The sequence below is a fragment of the Candoia aspera genome, chromosome 3 (assembly GCF_035149785.1).
Source record: "Candoia aspera isolate rCanAsp1 chromosome 3, rCanAsp1.hap2, whole genome shotgun sequence".
In the NCBI taxonomy this organism is placed as follows: Eukaryota; Metazoa; Chordata; class Lepidosauria; order Squamata; family Boidae; genus Candoia; species Candoia aspera.
Window position 1 is genome coordinate 63602030 of NC_086155.1, and position 19806 is coordinate 63621835.

General features: G+C 36.4%; 2 protein-coding genes across 4 annotated transcripts in view; one reads left to right on the top strand and one right to left on the bottom strand.

The window, feature by feature from the left end:
- Nucleotides 1-7: 7 nt before the first annotated feature.
- Nucleotides 8-8583, top strand: PRPF38A (pre-mRNA processing factor 38A). The gene is made up of 10 exons (XM_063297952.1): nucleotides 8-184; nucleotides 3637-3796; nucleotides 5738-5859; nucleotides 6394-6479; nucleotides 6606-6716; nucleotides 7190-7302; nucleotides 7395-7421; nucleotides 7501-7598; nucleotides 7848-7896; nucleotides 8144-8583. Exons 1-10 carry the CDS (start codon nucleotides 55-57, stop codon nucleotides 8184-8186), a joined length of 939 nt encoding a protein of 312 aa, XP_063154022.1. The 5' UTR covers nucleotides 8-54; the 3' UTR covers nucleotides 8187-8583.
- A 536-nt stretch (nucleotides 8584-9119) lies between these two features.
- Nucleotides 9120-19806, bottom strand: part of TUT4 (terminal uridylyl transferase 4) — a 45168-nt gene continuing 34481 nt past the window's right edge. For 2 of the 3 annotated variants that reach the window (XM_063297950.1, XM_063297949.1), the window contains 11 exons: nucleotides 18471-18584; nucleotides 17547-17624; nucleotides 16674-16851; nucleotides 16429-16476; nucleotides 16258-16340; nucleotides 15487-15602; nucleotides 15148-15308; nucleotides 13874-13974; nucleotides 12797-13310; nucleotides 10838-11014; nucleotides 9120-10280 (listed from right to left, as the gene is read on the bottom strand). In XM_063297950.1, the coding sequence (XP_063154020.1) occupies nucleotides 10192-10280; nucleotides 10838-11014; nucleotides 12797-13310; nucleotides 13874-13974; nucleotides 15148-15308; nucleotides 15487-15602; nucleotides 16258-16340; nucleotides 16429-16476; nucleotides 16674-16851; nucleotides 17547-17624; nucleotides 18471-18584 (1659 nt within the window). In that variant the 3' untranslated portion in view covers nucleotides 9120-10191. The remainder of the gene's footprint in view (nucleotides 10281-10837; nucleotides 11015-12796; nucleotides 13311-13873; nucleotides 13975-15147; nucleotides 15309-15486; nucleotides 15603-16257; nucleotides 16341-16428; nucleotides 16477-16673; nucleotides 16852-17546; nucleotides 17625-18470; nucleotides 18585-19806) is intronic. The other variant, XM_063297951.1, reaches the window with a different exon arrangement.

Consider the following 19806-nt stretch of genomic DNA (forward strand, 5'->3'; position numbering starts at 1 on the left):
CTAACCCTTTTTTTTACTTCTCGAAACGCGGAACGCTTAGTGCTAAACTCGGCCATGGCAAACCGGACGGTAAAGGACGCGCACAGCATCCACGGCACTAACCCACAATACCTGGTGGAGAAGATCATTCGCACTCGCATCTACGAGTCCAAGTATTGGAAGGAAGAATGCTTCGGTCTCACAGGTGCGGTTTAGCGATGTGGGCATTGGACCCGAAGCAACGGGAGCGGATCGGGAATCAGCGGACAGTGTGAGGGACCATTGGGGCTTTCGGGGGATCGGTAGCGAGAGAGAAGATTTTGGAAGCTGGAAACAAAATGAGCGGTTGGTGAAACAAGAGGGCACCTACCTACCTCTGTTTTAATCAAGGGCAGTGGTCTCCTTCTTCCAGGATTGTAAAGCAACATTATTATTTTAGCCTCCCCAATAATCTAAACCATGTTAAAAGGGAATAATTTGTGCACTAAGACTAACTGAGTAGGAATTTAAACTAGATTCAGATCTGAGGTAACTGCTAAGTGAAGCTTTGGGAAATGCGCAGATATTTTCAAAATCATTATGATAGATCTGGAAGGAAGTGTGTAGGTCTCTTGAGTCCAGCCTCCCACCTCAGTGCAGGAATCCAAACTAAAGTATCTTTGACAGGTGACTGGCCTCAGCCTGAGCATACGTATATGTATGTATGGGTGCAGGGAACCCATCACTAGTGATGTGCAAAACTGCATGACCATTTACAAAATGTCATTTCAGGAAGAAAATCTTGAATGTTCCAAAAGGCATTTTGTGAGATTTAAAATATAATATAGCCCGCAAACTCCCATGTGTAAAAAAAATTGAATGTTCTAGGAAATGCAGTAATGGATCATAGTGCTTTGTACACCCCTGCCTATCATCTTTCTTGGTAACTGGTTTGACTGTTGAACTATTTGTAGTGTGTAGGAAGCTTTTAAAATATTAGTTGGAATCTGCTTTCCTGAAATTTAAGTCCATTATTCCATATCCTGTATCCTGTATTCTGAACATTCTTCTGTGTGATACCTCTTCAAGTTCCTGAAATTCTTTCATACCCATTTCCTTCAATCTCTGTTTAACCTGTAGTTCTTCCTGACCCAGTTTGTTTCTGTGAATGCTTTTTAAATATGGTCCCCCAAAATGGGCACAGTATTCAAGGTAAGATCTCACCAACACACAATAAAATGAAACAGTGATAGGGAAACAATATTTCTATTGATGCAGCCTAAAACTGAATAGTATGCTGCTGGTATGTGTTTAGTTTGTAATCAACTAATATTCCAGTATCTTTTTCACAAACACCATTACCGAAACAGATACTCTTTTTCTTAAGCAAAGAACTTTGCGATTGTCTCTGTTGAATTTCAGTTTATTTCCAGCCCAATTCTCTCACTTACCAAGAACATTTTGAATGTCATTTGCATCTTCTGGTTATCCCATCTAATTTTATATCATCTGCAAATTGAGTAAGTATTCTTTTGTCTCTTCAACCAAATAATAAACAAAAATATTGAAGGGCAGGGAACAGGACTGAACCTTGTCAGATGGTTTGCTAAAATCAAAATATATTATGTCTACATTTCCACTATCTACTAAGGAAGTCTTCTGATTTTGAGAGAGAGAGAAATAGTATGGCAGGATTTGTTCTTGACAAATTTATGTTGACTTTTGGAAACTGGTGTGGTTTTCACGATATTTACATATTCACTCAAGAATCTGCTCAAGAATCATCCCTGATACTGCTCTCAGACTGACTGATCTGGAGTTCCCCAGATCCTCATTTCTCCCTTGTTTGAAGATGGGGACAGCATTTGTCATCCAGACATCCAGATAATGGATAAAAATAAGATAGGGCTGAATCTTAGCATCTTTCTTCACTACCCTAAGATGTAATTCATCTGGACCTGGAGAATTAAATTCAAAGTAAAGACATTTTCCTTACCTATGTGTTTATCTCAAGCTTCAGTTCTTTTGATTCCCTGGTGGAACACATAACTTCTCAGATCTGGCTAAAACAGAAGTTGAGTAATTCTTCCTTTACTTTCTTATCTCATGAGCATTTTGCTTTCTTTATTGAGTAGCTAGTATATTATTTTCCTTTGATTTTGAACATATCTGAAAAATATGTTTTTCCCTTGTTCTTGGCAACTCAACTCAGTCTGATTTTCAGTCTTTTGGAACCATCTCGCAACTTCTGGGCCACCTGTATCTCCTCTTCCTTGGGTACTATCCCTCCATCTCCTATATGTATTCTTTTCAGAATCACATTGCCTTCTGTTGTATTTCCCCTTTCTCCCCCATTTCAATTGTTTGCAATTGTGCTTTTAATATCTCCTTTTTTAGGAGTTACCACCATCTTCAGCTCTTTTTCTTATTAGCTTTTCTTACCATTAATCCAACTTGTAATTTATACAGAATTTAACATCTACTTTTTTGAAGTCTAAGATACATCTTCAATACTTCTGATCCTTTAACAACAAGAACATCATATTAGATGGTCATTTTCCCCCAATGGTCCTGCTACTTACATTTCCCTGAGTAAATCTTCCCTGTTCTTCAGTATCAGGTCAAGGATAGCTGTTCCTATTGTAACTTCCTTCATCCTTTGAAGAAAAAAATTATCACCAAGGTAAGTCAGGACTATGATTAACAGAGCATCCCAACAGATAGTGCAGTAATTAATCATAACTGGAAGGTCTGTTTTGTACTGGAATAGAAACCTAGGCAGTATTCTTGTGCTGTTAGCACTGCAATTAAAAGAAGCTGTGAGACTGTCCCTTCCTCCTCCTCATAGCCTTTTTTGTTGTAAGGCACAGGAAGGTTACAAACAGAAAATAACATCTGGTTCTTATAAAATTACATGGAAGCCACAGACTGATTATATACATGTAGGTCTCAATTACTGCAGTTAACAAATCCCATGAAATGGTTGCATTATTTGAATTTGCACTATTCAAAGTGATTTTTCTATGGAAAATATGGTAATTCATTCCAGCTCAATGAAAATAGACAATGAAAAATTTTAAACATAATTTTTATATGTATATTACTGAAATATTACAGTAAAGGATAAAATGGATATACTTTTAATTTAAAGTTATGATTAACAAAGTCACATAGTAGTTATAGAAAGCAAAATAAAAACAAAAATTCTGCTGTAGATTCAGGCATTCTAACATCTCATCCTATTTTAGCATTGCTATGGCCATGTTCATGTTGTTCAATTACATCAAATTTTTGCTCTAATGTAATAACGAGCCATTTTAAACTTGTACTGTTTTCCTCTGATGGAATCTTTTCTCCATTTTGCACACACAAGAGATTAGCAGCATCTAAAACCCCAACAGCAACTGTGCATGCACAGGCCTCAATTGTGCACATGGTAGCCTTGCATTAACTGTATTTTGGGTTGCATTAAACGCAACCTCAATTTGCACCAGATCAAATATTGCATTATTCAAACTCGCAATAATCGTGACCTACCTGTAATGCACTCCATAATTATTGTGTCTTCTGATAAATTTTATCAAGATGGTTACTGGTACTGCCTCACTAAAACTGAAGCAACCAGATATATGATTCTAATATTAAAACCTGATGGACTTTTCATGATTTCTTTTGTAGCTGAATTGGTTGTAGATAAAGCTATGGAATTGAGATACACTGGTGGAGTTTATGGTGGAAACATAAAGCCTACGCCATTCTTGTGCTTGACTCTGAAGATGCTGCAAATTCAGCCTGAAAAAGACATAATTGTTGAGTTTATAAAGAATGAAGACTTCAAGTAAGAGAAAAGTAATATGGAGGTGTAATTTAAAGCAATTGGACTTTTATTGGTACTTGTTCATGGTTTTGCGTATCTCTGTTCGGTAAATACAAATCAGATTTTGTTCTCCATGGTAAAAGGTTTTGGGTAACAGTCATGTTTGGCTCATAGTTCTTATCCACCCATCATTTTTTGCAAGTGTAAAAGTACATATTGGGCTGCTGCCCAGGCATTTTTTTTTAGCAACTTGCTGCCAATCCCACCAGATAGCCTCGTCCTTGGTCTTCCTACCCTGTACCTTTCCATTTTTGCAGCAGTTGAGTCTTTTCCATCGGCCCACCCTGCCCCAATCTTCACAGTTCCCTCTCAACCATTTTTGGAGCTCCAGAATCACCCTCCCCCACCCCCAAATTTCATACATTCAAGGTTTCATTACGCCCAGCTATAGGCTGGAACAGAACCCCCATAAATAACAAGGATTGCCTATATACTGATTCACATTAAAACCTGTTTGGTATTTCTACATACAGGTAATCTTCACTTAACGACAGTAATTGAGCCTGAAATTTCCATCGCTAAGCCATGCGGTTGTAAAGCGAGATGGCATCACTTAGTGACGGCAATCCTGGCAATTCCCCTTGCCATCGTTAAGTGAACTTTACCTGTTGTTGGCCTGAGCACCCACCCCAATCCAAGCCGTTCTGGGCTGGGTTCTTCCCAGCCCCGAACACTGCCTTCAACTCCCCCTGCCTACCACCCCATCTCCCCCCAGCTCTGCCCTTTCAGAAGCTCTGCACCCTGCTTGTGGGGCGGCAAGTCCAGCCGCGGCTCACAAGGCCACCATCCTGTCCCAGGCTCACGAGGCCACCTGTCCCATCCCACTCATGCCGCACAAGGCCACCATAGTAAGCTCCAGCCTTCCCAGCCTGCATTCCTTCACCCAGCTGCCTCCTCTCCCAGTTCCCCATACCTGCCTTGCCTTTTTTTGCCCAGCTGCTGCAGGCGAAGCAGAAGCAGCTGGCTGCCTTTGCTGAGTCCTTTTCAGACCCAGCTTCTCTGGCAAACGTTTCCTCCACATGGCTCCCTTCAGAATACAGTCTTCAGAAGCTTACGCTATCTTCTCAGAGCCTTTGGAGCTCTGAGCTTTCCAAAGAGCTTTTCAGGAATGCAGGCTAGGGAGGCTGAAGTTTGCTATGGTGGCCTTGCGTGGCATGCGTAGGTTTGCCGCCCCACAAGCCAGGGTGCAGGGTTTCTAAAAGGGCAGAGATGAGGGGGAAATTGGTGGGTGGGGGGAGTTGAAGCACCCCTGCAGTTGTAAATGTGGGCAGGCTGCCAAGCGCCCGCATTTTGATCACGTGACTGCGGGGGTGCTGCAAGAGTCATAATTTCAGGCACAGGTTGTAAGGCCATTTTGTCAGAGTGGTCGTAATTTTTAATGGTCGCTGAATGGTCATTAAGTGAAGACTACCTGTATATTTGTTTATGCTCAGCTGCCTTGTTGTTAACATGGTGTAAATTTCTGCAGTCAAAAGTCCTGGAAGTTTTGTAATAGTTCTCAGAGGTACCATTAAATCTCCTGATCACAGATCTTCAGCTGTTGTAAATTTTGTAGTAGTTCTCAGAGGTACTCAGAGGTACCATTTAAATCTCCCGATCACAGATGGATCAGTCATTTCCCACAAAAGCAAAGTCTTGTACTCTCTCTCTCTCTCTCTCACACACACACACACACACAACTGATGTATGGGGTGGAAGTAAAGGAAGAAATAATACAAGGAGAAGTAAGGACTACCTATAGCAATTTGGTATGATGTGAACATTTCTGAATTAACATCCATAATGAAATAAGAACTCAGCAGTGAATTCGGATTGTATTGTACTGTAGAATATTTGTGTTTTCAGATAATTGCATTGGAAAAAGTAATTCTAAATTAATGTTTCACTTTTGCTACTTTTCAGATATGTGAGATTACTAGGTGCATTATATATGAGACTGACTGGGACTGCCATAGACTGCTACAAATATCTTGAACCTTTATACAATGATTATCGAAAAATAAAAAGCCAAAATAGAAATGGGGGTAAGTGGCCTGACTTTATTCAATCATTTATCAAGTCCATTACTATCAGATTTGAATGTGTAAGTAGCACCTATAGAATAAGGTATATATTCATCTGGTTGTCTTAAGTGGCGCTACATTCTTGTTTCATATTAAATAAATAATTTATTTATTTATTCATTCATTCATTCAAATTTTGCTACCACCCATCTCCCCCAAAAGAGGGACTCTGGGCAGTTTGCAATGAAATTAAAACTATAATAATAAACAGTTAAGATCCTATAAAAACAATTTACAAATATAAAATACAATATAAATAAGTATAAAATCCAAGAGGTTAAAAAATGTTTGCTTTGGAACACTTTGGACAATAATCATCACGTGTCAGTCAGGAGAAGGGAAGAAATGCATAGTATCATCCAACAACCCAAACTTTAATGTACACACACACACGCACATACCTTACTGTTGTTTTCTGCAATTTTATCATAGCTGTTTTTATCATAAAAATTAAGAATATTTCCCTTCTTAAACGCAGCCTCCTTTTTTCCCCAGAGTTTGAGCTCATGCATGTGGATGAGTTTATTGATCAATTGCTTCATGACGAGCGTGTCTGTGATATTATTTTACCTAGATTACAGGTATGTAATCAATTATATCATAAGGAAAATATAAATCAAACTTCCAGTACTAAAAAGGTTAGCTTTCTGTGTATACAGTGCACGATGGAATCTTTTCTGCATTGAGAAACTCTTTGTTCTCTGTAGAAAAGGTACGTTCTGGAAGAAGCTGAACAACTGGAGCCACGGATCAGTGCTTTGGAAGAGGATATGGATGACGTCGAGTCTAGTGAGGATGAGGAAGAGGATGATGAAAAGGTTTGAACCTGTGAAGTTTCTATTTTGAAATTGAAATTATATAGTGTATGCTGGCTTTATAGTACAAGAATATCACATCTGTTCTGTATGTTTTGAGGGAATATTGTGAATGGTGCTTATTAGCTAATGAGCTTAAGAACTAGAAGCTGAGGTTACAGGAGGATCTTATTTTTGTCCTCTTGCATCCTACACACATCCTCAAAATCAGATTTTTGGGAAGAAGAAATGGTTTATTTCCTGTTCCATGAGCTGAAGCCACTTCTGCTCATGGAAATATGTCACCAGATTCTTCCCAGTATTTCTGTCTTGATTAATCCCTTTTCCCTTCTATATATAGGTTATTGGAAATGTATTCAAAATATAACAATGAGTCCACTGAACCTGCTTGGGCATACATTTTGAACAAATTTTTGATCTCCTTTGAAATGTTGCATTGTAGTTTATTGTAGAATCTTTTATTCACATGTTTTCAGCTGGATAGAGCCCCTTCACCCGATCACAGAAGAAGAGGATACAGGGATTTAGACAAACCTCGTAGATCTCCAACACTGCGCTACAGAAGAAGTCGAAGCAGATCTCCTAGAAGGTAGCATTTTGGGATCTTTCCACTATTGCTGACCAACATATGCTAAAAGTATTGTAGTAAATAACATTTTGTCCCCTTCCCTTCCTGTTTAGGCGAAGCCGATCCCCAAAGAGGAGAAGGTAACCACGCGAGGTATTTGAATTGATATTTTTTTTAAAAACATTGCAAGCTTGTCACTAACAGATTACTCCTTAACAGTCCATCACCAAGGCGGGAAAGACATCGCAGTAAGAGCCCAAGGAGGCACCGAAGTAGATCTAGAGAAAGACGCCACAGATCAAGATCTAAATCTCCAGGTATTTACACTTTACAGAAAGGCAGTTTTGGATGGTTCCTTTGACATTTAACAATTTATTTGTAGTTTCTAGTAATACACAAACTATTTAATAAATAATAATAACAATAATTTATGTGACTGTATCAATATAGTTAAAAGCTTCATCCCCTCTTCACCATACAGTACTGTATTATTTTGGTTTGGAATATATGAGGACTATGTAAGTATGAGCAGAATCAAATCAAGATTTTACATCTTACCTCAACAGGGCACCATCGTAGCCACAGACATCGTAGTCATTCCAAGTCTCCAGAAAGGTATCTACTTCATATTCTGCTACTTCAAAATGATAGTATAACAGTTCTTCATAAAGCTTTTGCACTAGATTTGTCCCACTGGAATAATCAGTCTTTAAACTATGTGTTCAAGAAAGCTGGTGTGTATTTGGATCAATGATTAGATACAATCTTATTGTGCAAACTTGAATCATAACTTCTTGATTATGTGATTTTCATTGAACTCAAGAATCAACCAAACACTGAAAAGCTTTTATTCTTCTTTCAGATCTAAAAAGAGCCATAAGAAAAGCCGTCGGGGAAATGAATGACCTTAACCTGTTTCGTGAATTGGAGACGTGCACTCTCTTTTTTTGGCGGGGGGGGGGGGGTAGATGAGATCACATGGTAGATAGATGCTCCTCTGGCAGCTCACAGTGTTTTAGCATTCAGAGTTTCTTGGTCAGTATAAACCCTGTTAAGGTTCAAAGTGAGGACAGGACCATACATAGTGGGTTCTCCCTATAGCCCTCTGTGCACCACCCTAAGTCCCCTTACATTTCTGATCTCATTTGGTTTAATTACAGATTTTAAAAGACAGTTCTCTATATTCAAGGATTATAATCAGGAGAATTCTTCTCACACTCAAAATTCATACCTCTTCCCTTCAGACTTTCTAATCAACATTAAGGTTGTAATATGTGGTCACAGGGTCACTGAGGATAGGTCCGCTCCATCTGTTCCCATTCTGAATCCTTGCGCATTTAGGTAAATGACTGAACCAGACTGCACTTTTATTAATTGCCCTGTTTGATATCTTTAACTAAAATGGATGTCCTTTCAATGTATATTCTGATCCCTGTTTTTACAAGAATTATTGTAACTGTGGGGCAGGAAAAAAGCTTGTCTTATAATTTCTTTATTAAAAAAGTTGTACACAAGAATGTCTTTTTTAAAGAATTTTTTTTCTTGGACTGATTTAAATTACAAAATATTTGTAAAATGAAGGTGTTCTGAACCTATTCACTATTAATACATGCTGCAGAAAACAGGAGAGGGCAAATATCTGATTCAGTTCAAAAGCAATCCAATTGAACTGAAATAAAATTTAGAGATCTGTGAACCAGTTGCAACTTCTGTGTATGTACAGAAAGTTTTTTCCAAGTTGATTTGGATTGATTTCCACTTTGAATTGCAAATCTGATTCAAATTAATTTGAATTGGGCTTAATATGCCTATTCCTAGAAAATAATAATGCTTGTGATACAGATACAGGTCATTTTTATTAAAATGTACCACAGAGTTCCATTGGGATTATTTTGGAATAAGTGAGAATAAATTGCAGGTTTGAAAATATGGGCAAGTTTAGTGTTACATTTTTCACTAAGTTACTAAAAGGATTTGAACATGTCTTCTAATGCCTGGAGTTTGCTTTAGATACCATGTATATTTAATTCATTACAGCACCAAGATTTTCATGCTGGTAAATTTAGGTATGCTTCCACAGGTTAGAAAGTACTTTTTATGTATCAATCCAAGCCTCCAAGCGGTACTAGCATTCCGGAAACATTTGATTTAATGAAAATGGTCCTGTTATGTTACATTCCTCACCTTCTTTTAAAAGGCAACTGACATCTCAGACATGCAGGATTATGTACCAGACGTTACATGAAGGAAGGATAAGTCTGAATGTATATGCTGTCATGTCACAAATGGAGTTCAGAGAGTTAAATGGCCAGAATTTAAGGGCATATATGATGCTTCCTCTTTAATTTTTACTGCTGCAAATACCTTATGTAGACCTCTAAATCCAAAAAGTTTCTATATTCAAAATGCTAAAATAGATGCTGCTCAACCCTTTTCATCTGGTTTTTAAAAAACCAGCCATGTAGCATCCAACCACTAATATGAAAGGAAGTCTGGCTATGATTTAGGATTTTCCAATTTTATTTCTTTTCTTTTTAAAAAGTGTTTTGGCACTACATTGTTCAGTAAAGAAATCACAAGCTTTAACACATGAATTCCTTCTAATTTCTTTTTAGAATAGATATAAAGTCGGAACCAAAGTATGAATAAAGCTAATAGAAAATAAACAACTTAATTTTAAAAACTCTCTTTACAGTTTATCAAGATAAAATAAAACACAGTTCCCTTAAAAATAGGGTAATAAAATAGATGACATTTGTATCACTAATTCTTGTGATACTAGTAAAAACTATATTTTATATCTATGTACAAATTATACAGTTAAAAACAGTTTTAAATAATCTTTTATCTAAACATGTTGCATTAAGATTTTATTCCAACCTGATTTCTTCCCATCCCCTTAATTAAATCTCATTTCTTCTGCTGAATAAAATTCATGTTCAAGTGTGGGTGTCCTTGAGACAGAAGTGAAAACCGCTGGTTCTGCATCAGTAAGCCAGCTAAAAGAAAATGGGTTACAGTTATTTCAGTAGATATTAACTAAGTCCATTTTATTTATAGTGTAGGCTGAAAAGTGCGTCTAAAAATTCTTGGAAGCGCTGCTGCAGAAGGGCAATGGCTCAAAAGGAAATAGACTGAAACACTGCAGTTTGTGGATTAGACTTACAAAAATCAGCTTCAGTCTGATTCTTTAAATATCCACCTTGAACAACCAATGGTTTAATATATACATAAACCAGAAAGCGTGTATGTCTTTCTGGCATGTGGAATACTTGCTACAGTAAGGTAGGTTAATTCCATATAAAAACAAAGAATTTCTTTAAGCATCAGTAAAAATTAATGTAGCAAGTTAAACAAGGAGGCAAGTCATATTTATTCATATAGCATATTCGAAAGTTTACTCTATGCAAAGTTCTGTGTGTCACAAATTTGTCACGTGTTAATACAGACTCAAAAAGTCATACTGAGCCTTATTTCAGAATACATGATTAAGGGGGGAGCCCCAAAGAAATGGAAGCCGTCAAAGTTGTATCACACAGTTAAATGCTCCTAATACCTTGAGGATAGAAAGGTTTGTTCAACGGGTAACTGGCATTTCCCTGCTGCATGTAGTTTGGAGATAGATTGTAAGGCCACGTCCCTCGAAGGAGAGGAAAATGGGTAGTAGCTCCATGGTCCCAAGGCATAGGTGGAGGTGGATTTCCTTTACCAAATTGTCCTTGGAAGCCCTGATCTAATTTCCATTACAAAAGGAAGAGAGAGGAAACACTGCACATGAAATTGATCGTTTGCAATACACCAGCAAATAATAGCATTTACTCTTCGAAATCTAATACTTAGTATAAACATTGATGTGCTAAGTAAGATAGGATATATTATGTAGTTATTTTGTACAAATATAAATTCCAAGAATAAGCCCGGTATAAGGATAACTGATACCCTTGTTTTAGATTAAGATTTTTATCATACCAGCTATGATATCTGCAAAATCCCAAATCGAGGGAAACTGACAAGAAGAAACTATGAATTTTCAATTATTTTCAGATGTAAAAAAATTACATTTAATATTAAATTACGCATAATTGTTACACCGAGAATACTGAAAACAGCTATTTGCTTATGCAGAAAAAAAATTCTTCCAGTGTTTTAAAAAATACAGGAAATTTTACATCAACAAAATTATAGATAAAATTAAGCTATGGATCTGTTTTGAGGAATAATGGGCTTAATGCAAAGATTTTGAATAAACAAAATGAAGCCACTGTTGTTGATTTACGACATCTCCCATATGCATACAACAGGTAGATTCTATAGCAGCTCTCATACATTTAGTTTCTTCAACAATACCCTAGGCGAAAGTGCAAAGCAATCCTGCAAGTTAAAATCCTCTCATGTTGGACAGCATTTTTTTTGGAGTCAAAGTAATCCTTTGGCTCAAAAATGAATGAAAAAATAAATTGAACTGAGCCATTAAAAAGCAATACTAAGAACTATGATACAATCTCATACGTTATTTTGAAAGGCATATTCTGACAATACACTATAATTTATAGGTTGCTATGAACACATCTGTTTGGGCATCTTTGAACTATCAAAGACTTGTTTAGAGTGTTTTATTGTTGGACTGGGTGGCAGCAATGTCTATTCTAAGAAAAAAACCTAAAGTAAGCCATGGAGCCTTCTAGACTTATTCTTCTAGTTAGTGTAGATAGGAATCACTGTCAGATGACAACAGAACTATAAAACACACCAGCAGTAAACACTGGTGAGCCATTGAGGAGGAACACACATTTCTGACCAGCCATGAACTATAATAAATAAATATATGTTACTTGAATGCAGAAGTGATGGAGATGTAACAGCAAAGTTACATCTAAGAGAAAAGTTATAGAATTCATGCTTATCCATAAACTAATTTATCAAAGTCTCTTATTTGATGTATAATTTGACTCTTGCTATTTAGTGGGGAAGACAGCCACCTCATTCTGAGAGGCACTTTAATTTGTTTTTCAATCTAAGCACACCAGTGTTTTATGCAGGATCTTTAAATAAATTGAATGGAGTCAAAGGGCTAAACACAAAGATGTGCTCATACCAGGCCCACCTTTCTTCTACTGCATATAAAAACTCCCATCTGAAGCTATTTTTGATACTATTTTAGAGTAATATTAAGTGCAACATGAGAAAGTACAATTGGAAAAGAAAATGGGGCAAAGTGCTTTCTGCTTATGCCCAGATCTGAGGTTTTGGTTCTCTAATCCAGTTCATATTTGCTAGCAGTTTCTCACTAGAAGGCTATGTCTTCTCTCACTATAATGTTTGGATCTATAATGCAAATGTTCAAACAAACTTTCCAGCTATGTTAATATCTTGGCCTAAGAAACATGAGACAATCTTCCTTAAAAAGTTTTCTTATAAGCAGCCGAATAGCAGAATCAGATGAACAAGCTCAGAAATGGTTAGCAAAGAAAACATCAGTGTTTTTACAAAGCAAGTGACAATAGAGGAAAGTTACCTGAGTTCCCCACTGTGCCACTGTTCACCAGTGAGTTTAGAGTCACGGGGTTGTGCCAGGGTCCCTCATGAGAACTGCTGGGGATTCCCACAGACCTGGCAGCAGGCTGTGCAAAGATGATACTAGGATCATTCAAGCTTATGGTGCTCTGATTATTGGGTGGGTTGCTGCTGCCAGCCCTCACCGAAAATGGAACGTTTGTTGCGTGAGGAGGATTACCCGGTGCAGAGTGAATAACAGGCCAGGAGGTGTTAGGAAATGGCATTTGGTGGTGGTGGGGCATTTGAAATAGCCCCAGGTTAGGCAAGGTGGAATACTGACCTGGGGGAGATTGGGCAAAGTTAAACAAAGGCAGCTGGACCTGGTGAGGTGGCTGTGCCCCTTGTTGGGGCGGCAGAGTATGCTTAGACTGGGATATTGATTGAGGCTGAGTCTGGTTAATGGAGGCTGGTGGAGAGGAATTCTGGGCAAATTGCTGAGGCTGTGGAGAGTAAGATGACTGATGCGAATCGGACTGGAGAGGGGAACAAAAAGGATTGGGTTTGGATTAGTTTACCAGTTAAGTGATCCACTGAGCTCCTGATAGATAAAAAGTTATCATAAAGGAACTTTTACAGCCCCATCTTTACTATGTTTCAACTCAACAAAATGAACTAGATGGTTAGATTGTTTCACTGGTTTGAGCTTTATAAATAAGGCATCCACTAACAGAATATTTATCCCATGCACTCCACAGATCACACTCTCTTTTAAACAAACAGCTAGCTACCGCTAAAGTAAAACATGTAACTATAAACATGACCTATTAATTTTCATATTGCAGTAGCAAATTAATTCGTTAATTCAACTCTTTCAATTACTGAAAAAAATATCTTAATCTGTGATTTTTCAGTACACATTAATATCTAATAGCTTAAGTAAGAAATTTATAAATATAGGAAAATATAAACTACTGACATGTACACAAGATGTTTCATTGTTAAGAATCATCGTAAGTACTGTTGCTATAGTGTTTTACAGTCAATGCTTCTTGCTTATATAAAACATATTCATAAGAACCCTGAAAATACAACTTACACATTCTGATGGTTGTCTGGTACGCAAGGGTCTTTCCACCTGCTGTTGAATTGATCCAGTGACTTGCTGTGAATTTACCAGGCTTCTGACTAACTGAGAAGCTAAATCATAAAATATAAATAATCTGTATGTTTAATATAAATTAAGCAACCAAACAACAGTGCTCCAAATAAGTAATATGCATGCAAAGAAGAGGCACATTTACAACCAGAATTTTATTCATGGCTCTTCAGCAGCAGTGCTTTATGCTAGAGACAAATCACAATGAGTAGGTTGTTCTCCTACCTTTAGGGAGAATTACTACTCCAAAACAAGGCTGTTGCAATATTCCTAATTCCTCCTTGTTTAGATCCTGATTACACTTCATTCTTAAGTTACCAGTTATAATAATTAAAATAAACCTTCATTTATTAATTTGATTATAGCAAGATGTTACTAATTCAAGTTTGCTCAAGTTAATGAAGTGATGTTTTTTTAAATCTTTTTGAAAAAACATAGGGAAGGAGACCTGCTAAATCAGCAACATGAGGGGCTTTGAAGAAAGACAAGACATTGTGAAGATTAAAATCAAAGTATGGCTAGAAATTAATACTGAAGATCATGCAAAAATGGAGCACGAGAAATAGGCTAAATATATAAGCAATATATAGACCTAAATTTTAACAGTCATGACTGATAATCATGTATTTAGTTTGTAAAAGATGTTTAGGAAAAAGAAACTGTCCAGAATAATTATTATCAAATATTAGGTGGAAAGGATAATTTAAAACAAGATGGATAAATCTTTTTTTCTATTTAATCCAAAGATAACTGCAATAATTAGCTTTGTATTAATTAATTGCATTATAATTCTTTACTGTATTATAAAAAAGATGAATAAAATACATTGCTTGCATATTACTCTTCCTGGACTCACACTATTTAGATTTAAATAACTATTGATTAACTGGAAAAATAATTAACTATTCTAAAGACGTTAGCTGGTATAGATACACAGCTGCTTTTTCTATTAGTGTAGGGGCGATTGGGCATCACAACTGGTAATGTGGGGAACACCTTCTAGTAAGCACCATCTACTAGTTACTCATCTTACCAATCATTTCTAGGGCTAGGGAATTCCCTTGAAATTCCTGAGTGCCAAGTGAAATTATGCACAGGCCTTGATGAAAGACTATCTTAGCAAAAATCAGGCTTTTGTGATGGATCAGGAGAAAAGTACAAAAACAGAACTGGAAATACAGGATACAAATGTGAAACTGAAGAGTCTATTTTACCTGGTATACCATTGCTTCTTTGTCTTGTCTGCTTGAATTCAGGACAATCTCTTCTAACATGTCCCATGTCACCACACATAAAACACCTCTTTTCTCTGGTATCTCTTTCTTCCTCCTTTACTTCCTTTTCATCATCTCTCTCACTCTCTTTTTTCTTTACCCTTAAGGAGAAAAAATATGAAAGATATGCTTCAAAATATCCTCGAAAAGTATGACAAAATGTTAAAAAAGACAACAAAAATGTCAACGAGAGGGTGTAAGTGCAAAGAGGGAACAAATGTTTTGAAGATTTCAGGCTCAGCTTATGAAAAAGAGAGAGAGGTATGTGTTTTTACTCACCTCCTTCTTTTAGGGCAGTCCTTCATGTAGTGACCAATTTTACCACAGACACGACAACATCTGTCATTTGGGGCCAGTTCTCCATCAGTTAATACTTTGGAATTGAAAAAGTATTCCTGAAAGAGTTGGGAAAATATGTTTACCTAAAAGCATTCTGTATTCATTTTCCAGTAAGAGAGCACAGTGCAATACTTGCACTTCTTACTAATGAAGTCATTTACTAAGGAGAAAGGTGTTCCAACCAGTTATTCAAAACATCAGCAAAAAGCTAATGTATTTGCAATTTTCCATTTGTGTGTGTGTGTGTGTGTGTGTGTGTGTGTGTGTGTGTATCTATATATAACTATATCAAACTTTTACAGGCTTGCATTTCCAAGACAGCATGCACTTCTACCTAGTATTCATAGATAGATAGATAGATAGATAGATAGATAGATAGATAGATAGATAGATAGATAGATAGGACTGCAGCCAGTGGCTTCTGCGAAGCAAAGATCCATTTAAGAGAAGTTTTTAAGATTTGCAGAACAATCATATTATTTTAGTGATTTCATGAATGAAGAAATAAAACACACTTTGAAAAACAGAGTGCTGAGAAAAGCATGGTTCTATCAAGTAGAAGCTGCTCTATCAGCACAATACATATATCATCAAACCAATTAAATGGAGTATATAGTGCAAACTAAAATTTACTGTATTTGAAATATCTTATAGCACTAAAATAAAGATACTTGCTCATTTGTAATAAGAGCAGAAGAAAGGAGAACTTACAGCTTCTCTTCCTGAGATTGGATAGAAAGGGGTACCAAATAACTTTCTCCCGTTGATTAATGCTTTCATTATGAAATTGGTCACTTTGGATTAAAAAAAAGACATTTTTTTAAAAAAGCTATATTGGTTTTGAAGTTCATTCATGTTGAATAGTACTTTTTCTATACTTACTTTTTCTAGAAACTCCTGCACCAAGATTATGATTCAGGTCAAAGGGATCTGAGCAATGGTACAACAAACAACATTAAAAGAGGATTTAAAAAAAAAAAAAAGACAGTAATGCACATATTTCTTTATAAAAACTACAGGTGCAGGATAGACAGCTTTCAAATACGTTAGTATAATATAAATATAAATGAGGAAGACTCTTCAGAAGAACAAATTAATTTATTAAACAAGAAATATTCAGTAACTACCTTCAATAGCAATGCATTTGGATGTCCACTGTTTCTCAAATGTAGTTAACAGTTTCTTCTGCCGAATGCTGATGACATATTCTTTGAAGTCAAACTCTTCAGTATAAAATCTCAGTAACCCTAACCAGAGTTCTCCCAGTGACTCCGTGTTTTTCCCAAGAGAAGGTAAACGTTTTTTCTGTACAAAAGTTATAGCAGTAAAAGTATAAGAGAGCCAACTTTTTCTTAAAATAAATATAATGGTTTTAAACAGAAAGCTTCTAAAGTAGCACAGCGCAAAATATCTACTGCTGTCCTTTATGATTATCTGTTAACAGGGTTGGAGGAAAAAGTAATCAAAAGTATTTTTCTCCACATACAAAATTCTCTACTTATGCAAGCTCAAGGTAAGCAATCCCTCTCCCTTCCTAATGATCTTAAGGTAGAGACAAAACATTTCTTGGCTGAAATATGCATTTGTACTGAAAAGAAAATCTCTGCCTAAAATATGACACGGAGCACCCTATTTTCTTTTTGCTCTATTGGCTGATCATAATCTCTCTTCTGTGGTAGCCCTAGGTTGCTATATCTACATTCAAAAAACAAGGCACAGCATTTTCCTTTGAAAATAGAAATGAGGAAGCATGTAAGCCACACCACACTAATCTTCAGTACAAAAATAGCAATGACTCTTACTGCTGGTCCAATTCTAACCCTTCCCCATATTACCTCAGCTCCTTTGTCCAACAAAAAAAGACTGGGGAGAAAGTTCCTTTTTTAATTTCCAAAATGGTGAACATGTTGCTGGCACTTTCACCTACTTATTAAGACTATACATAGTGTAATTAAGGCAGAACTAAGAACTAATCGATTATTCCAGAATGGGAACTTTACCAGCTCATCGGTATCATCAAAGAAGAAAGCATTCCAACCATCAACCATTCTTTGAGGGATCTGCTGCCCATCAAATATCTACAACACCATGAAGAATAACAGCAGAAAATTAGGAAAACTGAACATATACCAAATACAAAAATATATATTTCTTTTTAAAACATATTACTTATCTGATTCTTTCTAAAACTATGAATAATAAAAGATCCTCTGCTCAAACATTCAAGAAGAGCTGACCCAGAATGACAAATATGTGCACCGGAGGGGTGGGGGAAGGTGGTATGATTGTGTTACTTAGTGGTAAGGGTAATGGAGCATAGTTTTGCTAATAAAGAGACTTAGAGTAAAAAAGAGTTATCAAGCAGACAACTTCATTTGATTTCAGAAATCAAGTTAAAATCAAATGCTTACTACTTTAGCAATAATAATAAAAACATAGTTTTTCTGCTTTTAGTTGTAGGCAACCAAGTCACTTCCAGATGTCTTGAACTACAATTCCACAATAGCTAATTATTAGCCATGCTGACTAGGGATTATGCAAACCAAAGTCCAAAATATCCAGACAGGGGGTTGCCTACTCCTGGTTTAGATAAAGTTCATACTTTTATTGAGAAGGCAGCTTTACATGTTATAAAAAAAACTATATACAACCCATCCCTTTGTTGAAATTAATATTCTGCTACATGTGTAATATCAATATGATTGTGTAATAATTGTGAATATTGATCTAAATATAATAGCAACTAAGAGAGATTTATGTGACAAGGAGAACTTGTGGAATGGCTGGGAAAAGATGCAGTCTTGATTCCATAATTCTTCAAAAAGAAGCCCAACCAACAGTAATCTCATAAGCCAATTAAATGAAAGAGAAAGTGGAAATCTCAAAACTGCTTTCCATCATAGTTTTTTTTCTTGAAAACCTACCTCTTGCAGTACTGGGATTACTGGTGGTTCTCTCTGCTGTAAGAAGTATAATACCATGAGGATATAAGCATATGAAGAGAGACTTCCTCTGGATGCATCTCCAATATCACAGCGCTGTTCAGTACATTTTCAATGCAACAAACATATAGCAAGTTATTTAGGTTAACAAATACAACACTGGAACAGAGATACTAAGAAAGGACATTTTATGATGCTGCTGCCAAATCAAAATATGTTTTCAGTAAAACATAACCAGAGTCAAATGCACACAACTTCCTATTACTGAAATTTCACACTTCGATTTAGGAATTTTGTTCTAGGATAAATTTTGTTCCACTGATAAAAAGTCCAGTCATTCACTTAAATGGAGTTGCTTCTAAAAAGATGCCAGAAAATGACACTGGCTGCCTGATGCCAAAGGCATCACTGAAATACTCAGAAGGTGGTAAGAGACTTATTAAACAAGGGAAAGGAAAGTCCTGGTGGGGGAAAAAAAAGCCTAATTCTGAAATGTTGCCACATCCCAACAATTTTTTAAAAATCAGAATATTGTAACTACCTTTATTTTATTTTCCCTCGTCTTTAGCAGATTGTATTTTTAAAAAACAGATCTAAGAATTATCAAGAAAACTACAAGTTTCCTTAAGATTTCTTTTTAAAACCAAGATAAAGCCCCTGCTTCTTTTGTCTTCTCCATCCCAACAATTCCACAACTATTGAGTCATGCAGCCATGAAACTGTAGGCACCAATAGGAAAATGAAGGCACCACTTGGCCTTATCATGGTCAAATCTTTGCTTGGTACAAACATGCAAATTAAAGGATCCCTAATTAAATTTATCTAGCCCTGCTTGAACACATGCTGCAAAGTGGAGTCCAACAACTCTCTTAGTAAAAAATTCAACTATCAAACATCTCTTACTGTTAGAATAATGAACTGTGTTTTGGTAACTTAAGACCACTATTCCACATTCTGCATATGGGACAGGTCATGGTCTTCTTGAATAACACCTGCTTTAGGTACTTGAGTAAGGCTATCATGTACTCTATCAGTCTGATAATCATCATTGCCCTTTTGACACCTGTTCAAATTTGTCTGAATCATTAAAATGTAATTTCCAATACCTGAGCTGGGATCTGACCAATTAATTGGAACAGTGAATTGAAAGGAAGATGAGAATTCCTTCCATCTTGTCCAAGTCTTTACAAATATTTAAAAGAACCTGGTCCAGGACAAAAATCAGCAGAACCCCATTTGATCACTCATTCCTGTTTAATCAGGAGCTGCTGACAAGCATGTTCTAACTAATGTTTTCAAGGTACCTAAAATACATGCC